This window comes from Podarcis vaucheri (genome assembly GCF_965113315.1).
Source record: "Podarcis vaucheri genome assembly, chromosome: 11".
NCBI lineage: Eukaryota > Metazoa > Chordata > Lepidosauria > Squamata > Lacertidae > Podarcis > Podarcis vaucheri.
Window position 1 is genome coordinate 18,066,282 of NC_138749.1, and position 13,694 is coordinate 18,079,975.

Here is a 13,694-nt window from a genome sequence, read left to right on the forward strand (position 1 = left end):
TGTGAAGTACCGTATTTTTCGCCCCATAAGATGCACTTTTTCCCCTCCAAAAATGAAGGGGAAATGTGCCTGCGTCTTATGGGGCGAATGCAGGCTTTCGCTGAAGCCTGGAGAGCGAGGGGGGTCGGTGCGCACCGACCCCTCTCGCTCTCCAGGCTTCAGGAAGCTCTGTGCAACCCTCGGGAGACCGGCTCCGAGGGTTGCGCAGAGCTGCCTGCAGTCCTGGGACCAGCGAAGCTCTGCCCGGCCACCGGGAGCCGGGGGAGAAGCTCCGCCCGGCTCCCGGTGGCCGTGCAGAGCTGCCTGCGGTCCCGGGACCAGCGCAGCTCTGCCCGGCCACCGGGAGCCGGGGGAGAAGCTCCGCCCCGCTCCCGGTGGCCGTGCAGAGCTGCCTGCGGTCCCGGGACCAGCGAAGCTCTGCCCGGCCACCGGGAGCCGGGGGAGAAGCTCCGCCCCGCTCCCGGTGGCCGTGCAGAGCTGCCTGCGGTCCCGGGACCAGCGCAGCTCTGCCCGGCCACCGGGAGCCGGGGGAGAAGCTCCGCCCCGCTCCCGGTGGCCGTGCAGAGCTGCCTGCGGTCCCGGGACCAGCGCAGCTCTGCCCGGCCACCGGGAGCCGGGGGAGAAGCTCCGCCCCGCTCCCGGTGGCCGTGCAGAGCTGCCTGCGGTCCTGGGACCAGCGCAGCTCTGCCCGGCCACCGGGAGCCGGGGGAGAAGCTCCGCCCCGCTCCCGGTGGCCGTGCAGAGCTGCCTGCAGTCCTGGGACCAGCGCAGCTCTGCGCCGCCATCCCGAGCGGGGCGCTAAGTCCCGCCCCGCTCTGGATGGCGGCACAGAGCTGCCTGCCGTCCCGGGACTGCAGGCAGGTCTACGCCGCCATCCCGAGCGGGGCGCTAAGTCCCGCCCCGCTCTGGATGGCGGCACAGAGCTGCCTGCCGTCCCGGGACTGCAGGCAGGTGTACGCCGCCATCCCGAGCGGGGCGCTAATCCCGCCCCGCTCTGGATGGCGGCACAGAGCTGCCTGCCGTCCCGGGACTGCAGGCAGGTCTACGCCGCCATCCCGAGAGGGGCGCTAAGTCCCGCCCCGCTCGGGATGGCGGCACAGAGCTGCCTGCCGTCCCGGGACTGCAGGCAGGTCTACGCCGCCATCCTGAGCAGGGCGCTAAGTCCTGCCCCGCTCGGGATGGCGGCGCAGAGCTGCCTGCCCTCCCGGGACTGGTGCACTTCTCCCCATCGCCTGCCCCACAAGCTCGGTGGACAGTGGGGAGGCAGAGCGTGCCTTCCCACTGTTCCCCGACCTGGTTCTTCCAGCCCCGCACCTGGGGGGGGGGATAAAAATTTTTTTCTTTATTTCCCCCCAAAAAAACTAGGTGCGTCTTATGGGCCGGAGCGTCTTATGGGGCGCAAAATACGGTATTTTCTTTTTTCGATCCTGGATCTTCCAATATTCAGCTTCACTGTATGTCCCTGAGTTCTAGTATTTTTGGAAAAGAATAATTTTGCTCTCTCCATTTTATCCACAAGAAGTGTAATTTTATACACCACTATCATGCCCCCTCCTACATGCTTTTCTCTAAACTAAAATGCCCCAACTATCTTGTTTGAACTACGAGAAACTTCTGAAACTGAATGTGTAGGGCTGCTAACAGAAAAAGAAGTAAAGAGTCAATCTTCCCTTTCTTTTATACATACAGTCCCCTTCATATGTCTTAGGGCTGGATGATAAATCATCCAAAACCGTCCATATTTTTATATCAGATTCATACTTTTTGACCTGGGAACATATTGTGAATCATAATGTGTGTGTTTATGTGCACTATGCAAAAATCACAATGTGGGAAAAACTATGAAGCCCGCAAATGCCTCTACACAGCTCCATCCTTTTTTCAGACATTGTGATATATCGGTATATCGTGAAGTTATCTGGTGATACATCATGATGTTGAAAACCAGATATTGCCCAGCCCAAATATGTATAAACATGGTTTACTAGATCAGAGTAATTATAATTTCATATATTGGGCATTAGAATAATGTGCCAAACTTCTAGAACCTCTGATCTCTGAAATTATTTATTATATTATTTATTTTTTATTATAATCATTATTATTGATACATACCCTTACCTTAAACTATCTACTACATGCTCCACATTTTTTGTATGAATCCGATGTCGCTCCAGTAGTCCACTGTAATTAGAGCCTTTTAATGCAAGCTGTGAAAGACAAAAATCAAAATCTAATGAAGTTGGCAGTAATTTTCTTAAGCATGTGAAAACAGTATGCAAACAGCTAAGCTACCAGCCATATGCATTCTGACATACCAATCAACCAGTGTTAGAAACTCAAATATATGAGCTAGGTGCAAAATGCCTCCTTAAACCAGAAAAATAGTTGCCAATTGGGGGCATTTTCAATATGACTTTTTGGTTCCTGAAATTCATTCTGATAGTGCAGATAAAATATAACGAATAGTATTATATAGGGACGCGGGTGGCGCTGTGGGTAAAAGCCTCAGCGCCTAGGGCTTGCCGATCGAAAGGTCGGCGGTTCGAATCCCCGCGGCGGGGTGCGCTCCCGCTGCTCGGTCCCAGCGCCTGCCAACCTAGCAGTTCGAAAGCACCCCCGGGTGCAAGTAGATAAATAGGTACCGCTTACCAGCGGGAAGGTAAACGGCGTTCCGTGTGCTGCGCTGGCTCGCCAGATGCAGCTTTGTCACGCTGGCCACGTGACCCGGAAGTGTCTCCGGACAGCGCTGGCCCCCGGCCTATAGAGTGAGATGGGCGCACAAACCCCAGAGTCTGTCAAGACTGGCCCGTTCGGGCAGGGGTATCTTTACCTTTACCTTTATTATATAGGTTGTGTTGTGGATGTGTGAAAACAGTCAAGATCCGAGGCAGGCACCTCCAGATCATTTGGTCACAAGTGGTCAATAGCCAGGTGCAAAATGCGCCTGGTGAATTTCAAACGCTGCAATCAACTATAATAAAATATAACCTAAAATAAGTTTTACTAAGAGTTCTGAATTGGGATGAAATGAGAGTATGCAGTTTAGAACAAATTAGGAGCAGTATCTCCTGTCATGGTGCATTATAGCATCTCACTGACAACTGTTTCTAGTCACTAAAGAAGCTTGGCTTTGTTCCTTCTCTATCTACTACCTGGCAAGAGGATACTGCACGAAAAGCACGATGACACCATACTGAAAGAGGCACTCTGTGTACCTATACTATTGCCAGCTTTTAAAAAGTTCTTACTCCTGTGGTTGTGTATTTTGAGGCCTTTGTCCTCTAGTAACGAAATTAAATTTCTAGCCACCACTGGCAAGCCTTTCTGGGGACCGGACCACCGAATATACGCAAAAAATATTTAAGTAATTTTTTATCCCAGTATAACTCTTAGAAAAGTGCCCAAGGTGACAAAATGATCGAAAATAAGGAAAACATCAGCAATAAAACCACTAAATGCTTAAGAAAACTTGTAGAGAGTAGGGAGAAAACTTGTAGAAAGTTGGGAGTTGCACATGCATCGAAGAATAAAAAAAGAGAAACATCCAGTGATGCCTGCAAGATTGCACAAATGATTTCTGTTTGCACAACATGACTTCCTCTTTCTCTCCTCCGCTGCAGCATTCTGAGCACCCGAAAAATCAGCTCCAGAAAAGCCACCATCCTTCTGGAGCAGATTTTGGAGGAGCATGTATGGAGGAAAAGAGGAAGTCTGTTGATGTGCCACTGAATGTCACCCCAAAAAAATATAAAATAAAATCAAGTAAGTCTGATTTTACAGAAGAGGGAAACAAAATATGCCTAAATTTGTTTTTACGAATGTCACCATCTTTTGTGAGCACACTTCATTGTAATTCTCCTTAGCCTTCAGAATTTTGGCCTGCCACCCTGTTTACTTGATTGCAATTCTTAGCAGGTTTCAATCTGCTTACAAATACTTGCCTGAATAAACTGAGAATTTTGTCTGAATTCTCTCAATACTGCATGTTTAAAGTAAGTTATATTCTTAACATACAAGCTGTACATGTTACAAACATATAGTGACAGCACATAGGCCTGTGGGAAGGTGATGAAAAGCTGCCACTTAATTTTGTCTTAGCTCTGTAAGTGTACATTAAAGTACAATGTACGCCAGGGCAGGAACTAAACTGAAAGGATAGGAACAGAACCACCTGCTTCCTTCATGGCACATCTATGTTCTCTAAAAATCCGGCAAATGTATCACACTATACTCAGTGGGGAGATGAGCAAAAAGCCACACCACAGCAAGTTGTATAAACAAGGCGAGAATGAAATGGAGCCATGTAACTAAATGAACCAATCTCTAAATTAATCCTTCCACAGGAACACCCCAACAGAAGTAACACACATACTACATTACTTTCTCAATTGTTTTCGTCCCAGCTATTGAAGATTGGCAAGTTAAATTAATGGAATATGCTGAAATGGCAAAATTGACAATGAAACTATGTTGATAAATAATAGAACCAAGGAAGGGACTAGAGGGAAGTCAATTTGTTTTGTTTTGGTACTGTTGTTTTTATTTTTGGAAAATTAATAAAATGTTATAAAAAAACAGCAACATTCTCAATTGCTTTAAAAAAGAATTTTAGTGACCATAAAAATTCTGAACACCAAAGGGTATGTGATAATGTCATGCTAATGACCAATACCAAGATGGTCTAACAGGCTTGCGTGCTGAGCCCGCTGCTGTGGACAACTTACACCCGCCAGGAGCGATGCCTCAGTGCCTTCCAAATGCACTGCGTCAGGAAGATTTTGGGCATCACATGGCAGGACATTCCACAACCTTGTGTACAGCACCTTTGTTTAAAGAGAGTTGCCATGACAATAGTTTGAAGATCAAGTCAATTCATGTACGTCAAAGAATCCAAAGATTGTCATTTCAGAGATCAGTTTCTCAAACAAACCACACAATGAAATGAATTTTGTTCAGTGAAAATATTGCTTCACTTGAAAATGATGTCTTCAAAGAGTCTGAAATTTGGATTGTCCTGTCAGAAGACAATGTAAACACTCATTATCACAATCTTTTTCAGGAACTGCGTATGTCCAAACAAAAGTAAACTCACAGTGTTAAGAATGTCCTGGCAGAAACAAACTCCAGAAAGGAAAGATCTATAAGAGAGTTCCAATCTTTCTGTAATCTATCCTATCATGTTCTGCTTTTAAGATGCTCAAGTAGGGACACAAGTGGAAAATTTGCAAGAAACCAAATCAGCAAGGTTAGCAAAGATTTTAAAATATTAGTTTACAGCGATGCTACATGCCAAGACAAATAAAATAAAATATGGAGCCTCTGTTCTTTTGCATAGTGTAGACTCCAGACGTATTTTTTAAAATCACCTTTTTTTCTTTGCTTATTAGGTCTGCGTCTGCAACATTATTTGAGCAAAGTTAACAAGATAAAAGGGCACAATGTAAAAAACCAATCACAATATGTGCAAAGAACTGAACTAAGGTAAGAGTTTGGATTTGATATCCCGCCTTTCACTCCCCTTCAGGAGTCTCAAAGCGGCTAACATTCTCCTTTCCCTTCCTCCCCCACAACAAACACTCTGTGAGGTGAGTGGGGCTGAGAGACTTCAGAGAAGTGTGACTGGCCCAAGGTCACCCAGCAGCTGCATGTGGAGGAGCGGAGACGCGAACCCGGTTCCCCAGATTACGTGACTACCGCTCTTAACCACTACACCACACTGGCTCTCTTAAGAGCAAAACTTAAGAGCAAAAAGCCTGTGATATTCTGGGATACATCAAAATACCAAAAATATCAGTGATGAATATGCTATGGAAGCACACTCACTATGTTTGCACTACATATATGAACTTCTTACCAGGATGGGATTTGCAGTCCAATTTACAGTACTGATTGGCTGGCCAATATATCAAGCAAAAAAACCGCAAGCCCTTCCCGCCTAAAAGTTTATTTAGAAGGGCTGGGAGAGTGCTTTAAAAAAAAATTTAAAATGCTTTAAACAAGTTTTTGAACAGCCACAAAGCCAGGTACTTGCAACCCCTCAAAGCAGAACAGTCCATTGAAGGATAGGGATGATTAGAATAGGAAAAACTGAAATGTTTGACAATAACCAGTTGAGAGGCTAAGCATTCAGAGAAGTACATCACAAAATAACAAATACACCCCTACGAAATTGGCTAAGAAATTGTATGAGGAACATGCAAGGTAGGAAAAAAAACTCTGTGCTTCTCTGTTAGTATGATGCAAGATAAGGAAAATCTGTAAAGAGAAAACTACTGAGAACAATGAATACGGCAAACATTTCATAAGATAATGCAAAGAAGACTACAACAGTGTTCAAATAAGTTACTTTTGTATCTACTTTGCCGGGAACTGAATATACAAAAGTGTTTCACATCAGTAAGAGAATTTCTAAGGCTGTGGGAAAAGAAAGCCCAAGAGATTTTGCCAACTGGCAGAATCAGAGCAGAATGAATATCACTGATTAAGAACTACTGTTTCCAAAGCCAAGGCAGCCTCTGAAGAGAAAAGAACCTGAGGAGTTATACTACTTTAAAGGGCTGACACCACAATCCCCTCTGCTGCCATCTCAAAAGCAGAGCAAGACTAGAATGACAAGAGTGAGCTTAATGGCTCCATATTTCCTACAAAGAAGCTAGTCCTTGGCTCCATAGCAGCCAGTCACTGGTGACTGTGTGTGAGTACTGCTCTATAGCAAGCCACTTATTTTGTAGAAACAAATTGTTTTGAAGCTCACAGAAAAGCAGTAGTCAAGCAACTGGAAAACCTAAAATTTCCAATTTCAAAGCAGTAGAAGCAGCTAGCAAATGACGTGGCAGAAGAGTTTTATATGACAAAATGCCTGTTCACTGAAGTGGGCACTGTGTATGAACCTCCGCAATCCTATGCATGTTTGTTAAACATTTTGATCCTGCTGTTCATTCAAAAAAGTATCACATGGATAAGACAGTCTGTGTTCCCAGGCTTACAATGTAAAACACAAGACACAAAGGAAAAAGCATTGGGAGGGAGGAGGAAAAAATAAGTCAGGCCTATCAAAGACAGGTAAATGTGTACACATTTACACACTTAATTATAAACAGTGTACATTATCCTATTATACAGGATGCCGTTTCCTGGGAATAAAGGGCTGGATCCTTGTGCTCCCAGTATCAAGCCCACAGTATAGTACAAGAGTCCCCAAACTGCGGAGCTTCATGCAGGTGGTCTACAGTATGTCTGTAAAAGTACAATTAAAATCATCCAGCATCTAGCATAGTGCATTACAATTGCTACAACAGACAGGGAAGGGGGAAATCATTAAGTGGTCTGCAAAGACTCTCAGCAATTTCCAAATGGTCCATGGGGGGGGGGGAGAGAGCCTGAGAACCATTGCTAAAGTATATGACTAGTTGTGTGACATTTATCATGCTTGGCCATGCTTCTTTAGAAAAGCACGCTTTAACCCTAATAGAAGGCCACTGATTCAGTGTTGAGATATTATAATAGTTTAGCATATTATGATTTAATTCTAACAAGCTATTATTTTTAAGCCAACATTTTTATCCATTCTGATCAGAAGATATTATTTAGAAAACCTAGTGGTCATAACAATATATATTTCATAAAGAATGAACCAGGAAGCCTCACTGACATTGCTGGAAGTTTCATGAATACAGTCTCTAGTGCAGTTTGATAGCTCATTCTGTATACTGACATGAACCAAGCTGCTCTCAATTTTATTTCATAACATGTCCATGGGGTCATGAAGAGTTGGACACGACTAAACGACTAAACAACAACAACAAACCCCACCTTCCCCCTAGCAATCTGATCATTATTAAAGTGCCTAAAATTGTTAAAATAATATGTGCCCTGCTCACAGACTCACTGTACAAAAGAAAGGACGTCATACATTAGATGAAAAAGTGGGTCAATCAGGAAAAAAGCAGGATGAACAGCTGTGTCTTTATAGATATATAGCAGGAATTATCAGATTACCACTGGCTAACAACATGGTGAATCTGGCCTGTGATATAATTTTGCGTGGGTGGAATGAATCTTTGTCAGCAGCATACAGTAGTCTATGACTGCTATAGAGAAGGTGTGCTAAGATGGCATGAGGTAGTAAATCTATTACATATACTATACTTATATGATCAATTATCTCTTTTATAGCCTCAAAGTATATATTTAAGGCAGAAGGGAGAAAGACAGCACTATACACACATAAGGAGTATGCAACAGTTCATTTAACTTGCCTTCCCTTCAGAGCCAATAATTTTAGCCTCACATGGCTGCAAGTTAGGTAGTTGGACTGGGGCTGAGTGCTACCAAAATAGATGGTACTTTCCTGAAGAGTAAATAATCAAGATGAATCTGTGTTAGCAGTCAGTGCCATGTGAACCTGTGGGTGTGGAAACATGTATAACTGCCACTTCCTTAATCAAGTGATTCTGTATTAAGGTCTTGATCTTTTGAAGCCCGAGTGCTGGCCAGATGAAACACCTATTTTCTTATTAGTAAAAGTTATTAGATGTAGCAAATAGCTGATGGTACTATCATAATGTTGTGAATATTGACAGTTGACAATATCCTTGGAATAAATAAATGCAATTAACCAAATAATAGATGGCAGCATAAGGCCAAACTTCTCAAGTGTTTATATTCTGTGGTCATTTTTTGTTCTTTTGTTTTATTAACACTCAGATGCAGCCTTGAGTAGATAAAACTAGAAACAAAAGGATGAGGTCTTTTCCTTATTAACTCATTTTCTGCTCCAGTTGTACACATGCCCTCCAAAAAAGTTGCAAGGGGGAAAAAGATGGCAACCATATCCAAATATAAGTTTGGCCCTCCCCTTTTTGGAAAAGGTGCAAGGGTGGTACTCCAAATTGTTTTGGTAGTTAGGAATTTGAACTCTGAACCACCCATCCCAAAAGTGTTCTCTGCCAAATTCTTGTACAGTGGTACCTCGGGTTACAGATGCTTCAGGTTACAGACACTTCAGGTTACAGACTCCGCTAACCCAAAAATAGTACCTCGGGTTAAGAACTTTGCTTCAGGATGAGAACAGAAATTGCGCAGCGGCGACACGGCAGGCCCCATTAGCTAAAGTGGTACCTCAGGTTAAGAATAGACCTCCAGAACAAATTAAATTCTTAACCCAAGGTACCACTGTACACTTGATGGGCAGACACATTTTTATTTGTTTCTCAAGTTAAACTGATTTATGGTAAGCATACAGAGCACGGCTCTGGAACTTGTGTCCCTTCAGATGTTGCTGAACTACAATCTGACCATACTGGTTGGGGCAGATGGAGCTGGAATTCAACAAATTTGGAGGGCCACAGCTTTCCCATTCTTGATGTAGTAGAAGATGGCTTCATTCAAATTATACCTGTTGATATTACACAGTCACTATAATAAGGAGGGAGTCAGTTCGGGTGGGCCCCACTACATTTATGCTTCTTTCATACTGAGTTAGTAGGTAGAATAAACAGGCAATCACCAAATAAAGGTAAAGGTAAAGGTACCCCTGCCCGAACGGGCCAGTCTTGACAGACTCTGGGGTTTGTGCGCCCATCTCACATCTATAGGCCGGGGGCCAGCGCTGTCCGGAGACACTTCCGGGTCACGTGGCCAGCGTGACAAAGCTGCATCTGGCGAGCCAGCGCAGCACACGGAACGCCGTTTACCTTCCCGCTGGTAAGCGGTACCTAGGTTGGCAGGCGCTGGGACCGAGCAGCGGGAGCGCACCCCGCCGCGGGGATTCGAACCGCTGACCTTACAATCGGCAAGCCCTAGGCGCTGAGGCTTTTACCCACAGCGCCACCCGCGTCCCTAATCACCAAATACTGTTACTAAAAAGGAACTCCTCCCCAGCCCCACACCAGCTTGACAAATTGCCACTACTACAAACCACAAAAACAGTTGTTGATTGGGTGCTGTTTGGGGTGTTAAGTATCTGCCTCCAACAGTCACCTCCCTGTGCTAACTTACCTTGTTATCAGAGAAAGAGTGCGTGCTTATGTCAAGGTCTGGCTTATACATGCACAAAGATGAGGCTGCCCACTGCACTGCAAACGCCAAGACTTACTGTGGTATAAACTTTTGTGCACTAAACCCATATTCAAGCAGACGCAGTGAAGTGGGCTTGCTCAATGAAAGCATATGCTACATCTGTTTGTATCTATGGCCTCTTTTTCTTGTATGCACACAACCTTTTCCCAGGTTGTTGTTTTTTCCTTTAAGAGGAATATTCAGCACATACATAGCCAGCATTTCTCCTACCTGTGGAAGTCAAGGCCATAGCGGTTTCCAGGTGACATAGCTGTCAACGTTTCCCTTTTTTTAAGGGAACTTCCCTTATTCCGAATAGGATTCCTCGCAAGAAAAGGGAAAAGTTGAAAGATATGCCAGGTGGTCTCCCATCCAGCCTGAATAGCTCAGTTGGTGCGTGTGGGGTGCTGATAACGCCAAGGTTGCAGGTTCGATCCCCTTAAGGGACAACTGCATATTCCCTGCATTGCAGGGGGTTGGACTAGATGACCCTCAGGGTTCCCATCCAACTCTGCCATTCTATGATCTCGGGTCATTTGCAGGCCAAAAGGGAAGATTTAAATCCCCGAGCACCTCCACTCACCAGCTGCTTGAGGTCCTCCTCGGAGAGCCCCGCGTACCGGTACCGCTGCTGCTCGAACTCGTAGCGGGTCGTCTTGGCCACCACCACCACCCGGGCCGGGCGGAACCCGACGCCGCCTCCCGACCGCGAAGGGAGCTCCGACGAAGAAGCATCCGAGCTGAGGCAGCGCTGCGAGGAGGAAGGGGCGGACGGAGGCGGCGGCGGCGGCGAAGACCCTCGCCCCGCCAGCGCTAACGGCTGAGAGGGGAGCCCGGACGCGGCGAAGGCGGCGGCGGCGGCTGAAGCCACCGACGCGGCCAGGCGGGCTGCGCTGGGCGCTAAGGCGAGGTGGCTGTGAGGCGGCGGCGGGGCAGGAGGCTGGTGCCTCCGGGAAGGCTTGAGCAAGGCGCGGAGGGCGGCGGAGGGACTGCCGCCGCTCAGGTAGCTCGGGAGGCAGGTCATAGCCCGGGCTCGCGGGGTTCCTGCTGGAGCCGCCGCGGCCGCCACAACCACCACAGCCGCGAGGGAAGCGAAGGGACAGAGCGGCGACCTTCCCTCGCCTCAGGTTTTTGCGCCACAACAGCGCGGCGCGCGCGCTCGGGAAAGTGGCCGGGGGTGGGGGGGGCGGGGTGAGGCAAAGCAACACACAGGCACGCACGCACAGCCCCGCCCCCTTCTGCTCAGCGCACGCCGCCTGACGCACGGACGCATCCGACGTGAGCGCTCCGACCCTCGCAGGCGTAAAGGGGAGGGGGTGTTAGTGAGCGGGAGGGAAGGGACACTGTGCGCAGGCGCCGCGAGCCCGCTCTCTCTCGCTCTCTCCCCCCCTCCCCGTTTTTGCCACAGAAGTAAAACATCGCGCTCCCACGCGTTCTAAAGCCCGGCAGGTCCAATACGGGCCTTCGACGTCGTCTCGCTTTCTGCGCCTGCGCAGCCGTCGCCCAATCCAGAAAACGCCCATTGGTTGATGGCTCCTCGGTGCGACATTATTAGCCGCGCGGGGCACGAAACGGGCTCGAGCGCCTCCCGCCGCGATTGACCAATAGGAAATGCCCTTGTCCAGAGCGCGCCGGCGAAGAACGTTCCGTAGTTAGGAAAAGAATAAAACGGGGAAGATTGGGAGAGGCGAAGGCGGCCGGTGGGCGCCGTGAGCTGTCCAGTTCCACCTTCCTGCAGGAAGCTGCCGCCTTTATACAAAATATTGATCTCCCTTGGTCTATCATCTAACTCAGTACAGTATTGCACGCACGGACTGGCAGCAGCTCTGCAGGGCTTCACACACGGAGAAGGGAGGCTGTTCACTGAAAGAAGGAGGGAGACGCTCACAACCCAGAGCCAATTGTGATTGGAGCAAATCCCTTCCAACCCTGAAAGCCAGGACCGACATAAAGGGTCACTGAAATACACCAAGCCTAGGGTGGGTGGGCTGTTTAGAGGCTATGCAATATCTAGGAGCCAGCAGTGCTATCCCACAAATTGGCTGATGGTGCGCAAGGGTGTGTGGAACCATGAGTTACTTGCAGGAACAGTGTACAAAACTCGTTTTGATATTTTTTTTAAAAAATCCCGTGGACATATATTTCCAGACACAATAAAAGTATACATTTATCATAAGCAACAGCTAAGCACTCAGTTTATTAGCACTGTACATTTCCTACCTAAGAGCTATTTTTACAAGATAAAAATTCCTTCCAGTAGCACCTTAGAGACCAACTAAGTTGGTCTGCTTTGATTTTAAAGAAAAAAAACATTGTGGCTACAATCCAGAAAATGTGTTCAGTTTAATTATATCTTCCATGCTATAAACAAAGCACACATTCAACAACCCTGCTGGTGATTTAAAAGGTGACTAAATCTGGGCTGGGTGAAAAATGCCACTTCACGATCTAAAAGGCCAGAACAAATTGAAGCTGTAACTTGCCATAGTTACAGTGATAAAAAGAAAGTCTGCCAACATTCTGGAGCGAAGAGAAATGTATGCCATAGGTCATTTGCTCATAATTCTTTTTAAAACTGCCTACCGAAGTTAAACAAATATCAACCAAGCAAAGGTGGAGCTCAAAAAAGTGATCCATTGGCTTAAAACCAAGGGGAGAAGATTGCGCAATTAACCTTCATTTTCTGTATCCCTGTGATCATCTATCTTAATGGTGTTTTTTTAAAAAGGAACACTTTCACATACTATTAAAACTGAAAGAGGAAGGAAATGGGATTACAGCAAGGAGGGAAAGAAAGTTTTAACCATTGGAATGCATAAGCAATATGTTGCTCTTTTTCAAAATTACCAAGAGCATTCTTAGAGCCAGCTGATGAGCTGGTGGATATGGGACAAGTGTTGCTCAGCAGCCGGGCAGGTGACAGGTTTTACACTATTGGAGGCCTCCAGTACAGCCATACTCTGCCAGAGTTTGGAACCAAGCAGAAGCATATTAGTGGTTCATCAAAGGAACATAAGAAGCTGTCTTGTACAGTGGTACCTCAGGTTACATACGCTTCAGGTTACATACACTTCAGGTAACAGACTCTGCTAACCCAGAAATATTACCTCGGGTTAATAACTTTGCTTCAGGATGAGAGCAGAAAACATGCTCCGGTGGCACGGTGGCAGCAGGAGGCCCCATTAGCTAAAATGGTGCTTCAGGTTAAGAACAGTTTCAGGTTAAGTACGGACCTCCAGAACGAATTAAGTACTTAACCAGAGGTACCACTGTATTGTTATACATTGGGTTTATATCCCATCTTCTGCAAGGAGCCCGGGGCAGCAAACAGATACACAATTTAAAAACAAAAACATTCTAAAACAGTTAAAGCACTCTTTAAAAAAACCAATTACAATTAAAGACATCAAAAATTGGTTACAGATGAAAACTTTATTCCATCCAATGATCTTGGGGTTGCCAGGAAAAGTATTCTTCAGCCACCAACTGATGGCTGAAAGTTAATACAGCAGTAGAGATAGGTGAACCTCACTAAGGAGGGTCTATTGAGGAAGGACATTTTTTAGGAATAGTGGCTAAAATAGTGACTCGGACCTTTGGTCCACCTAGTTCAGTATTATCTACACCAGGGT

General features: G+C 46.4%; 1 protein-coding gene across 2 annotated transcripts in view; it reads right to left on the reverse strand.

Moving 5' to 3' along the window:
• NADK2 (NAD kinase 2, mitochondrial) overlaps positions 1 to 11,221 on the reverse strand; it is a 28,898-nt gene extending 17,677 nt beyond the window's left edge. Inside the window, exons 1-2 of one of the 2 annotated variants that reach the window (XM_082242051.1) lie at positions 10,646 to 11,221; positions 2,122 to 2,210 (exon numbers count right to left, since the gene is read on the reverse strand). In XM_082242051.1, the coding sequence (XP_082098177.1) occupies positions 2,122 to 2,210; positions 10,646 to 11,086 (530 nt within the window). In that variant the 5' untranslated portion in view covers positions 11,087 to 11,221. The remainder of the gene's footprint in view (positions 1 to 2,121; positions 2,211 to 10,645) is intronic. The other variant, XM_082242052.1, reaches the window with a different exon arrangement.
• Positions 11,222 to 13,694: the final 2,473 nt, after the last annotated feature.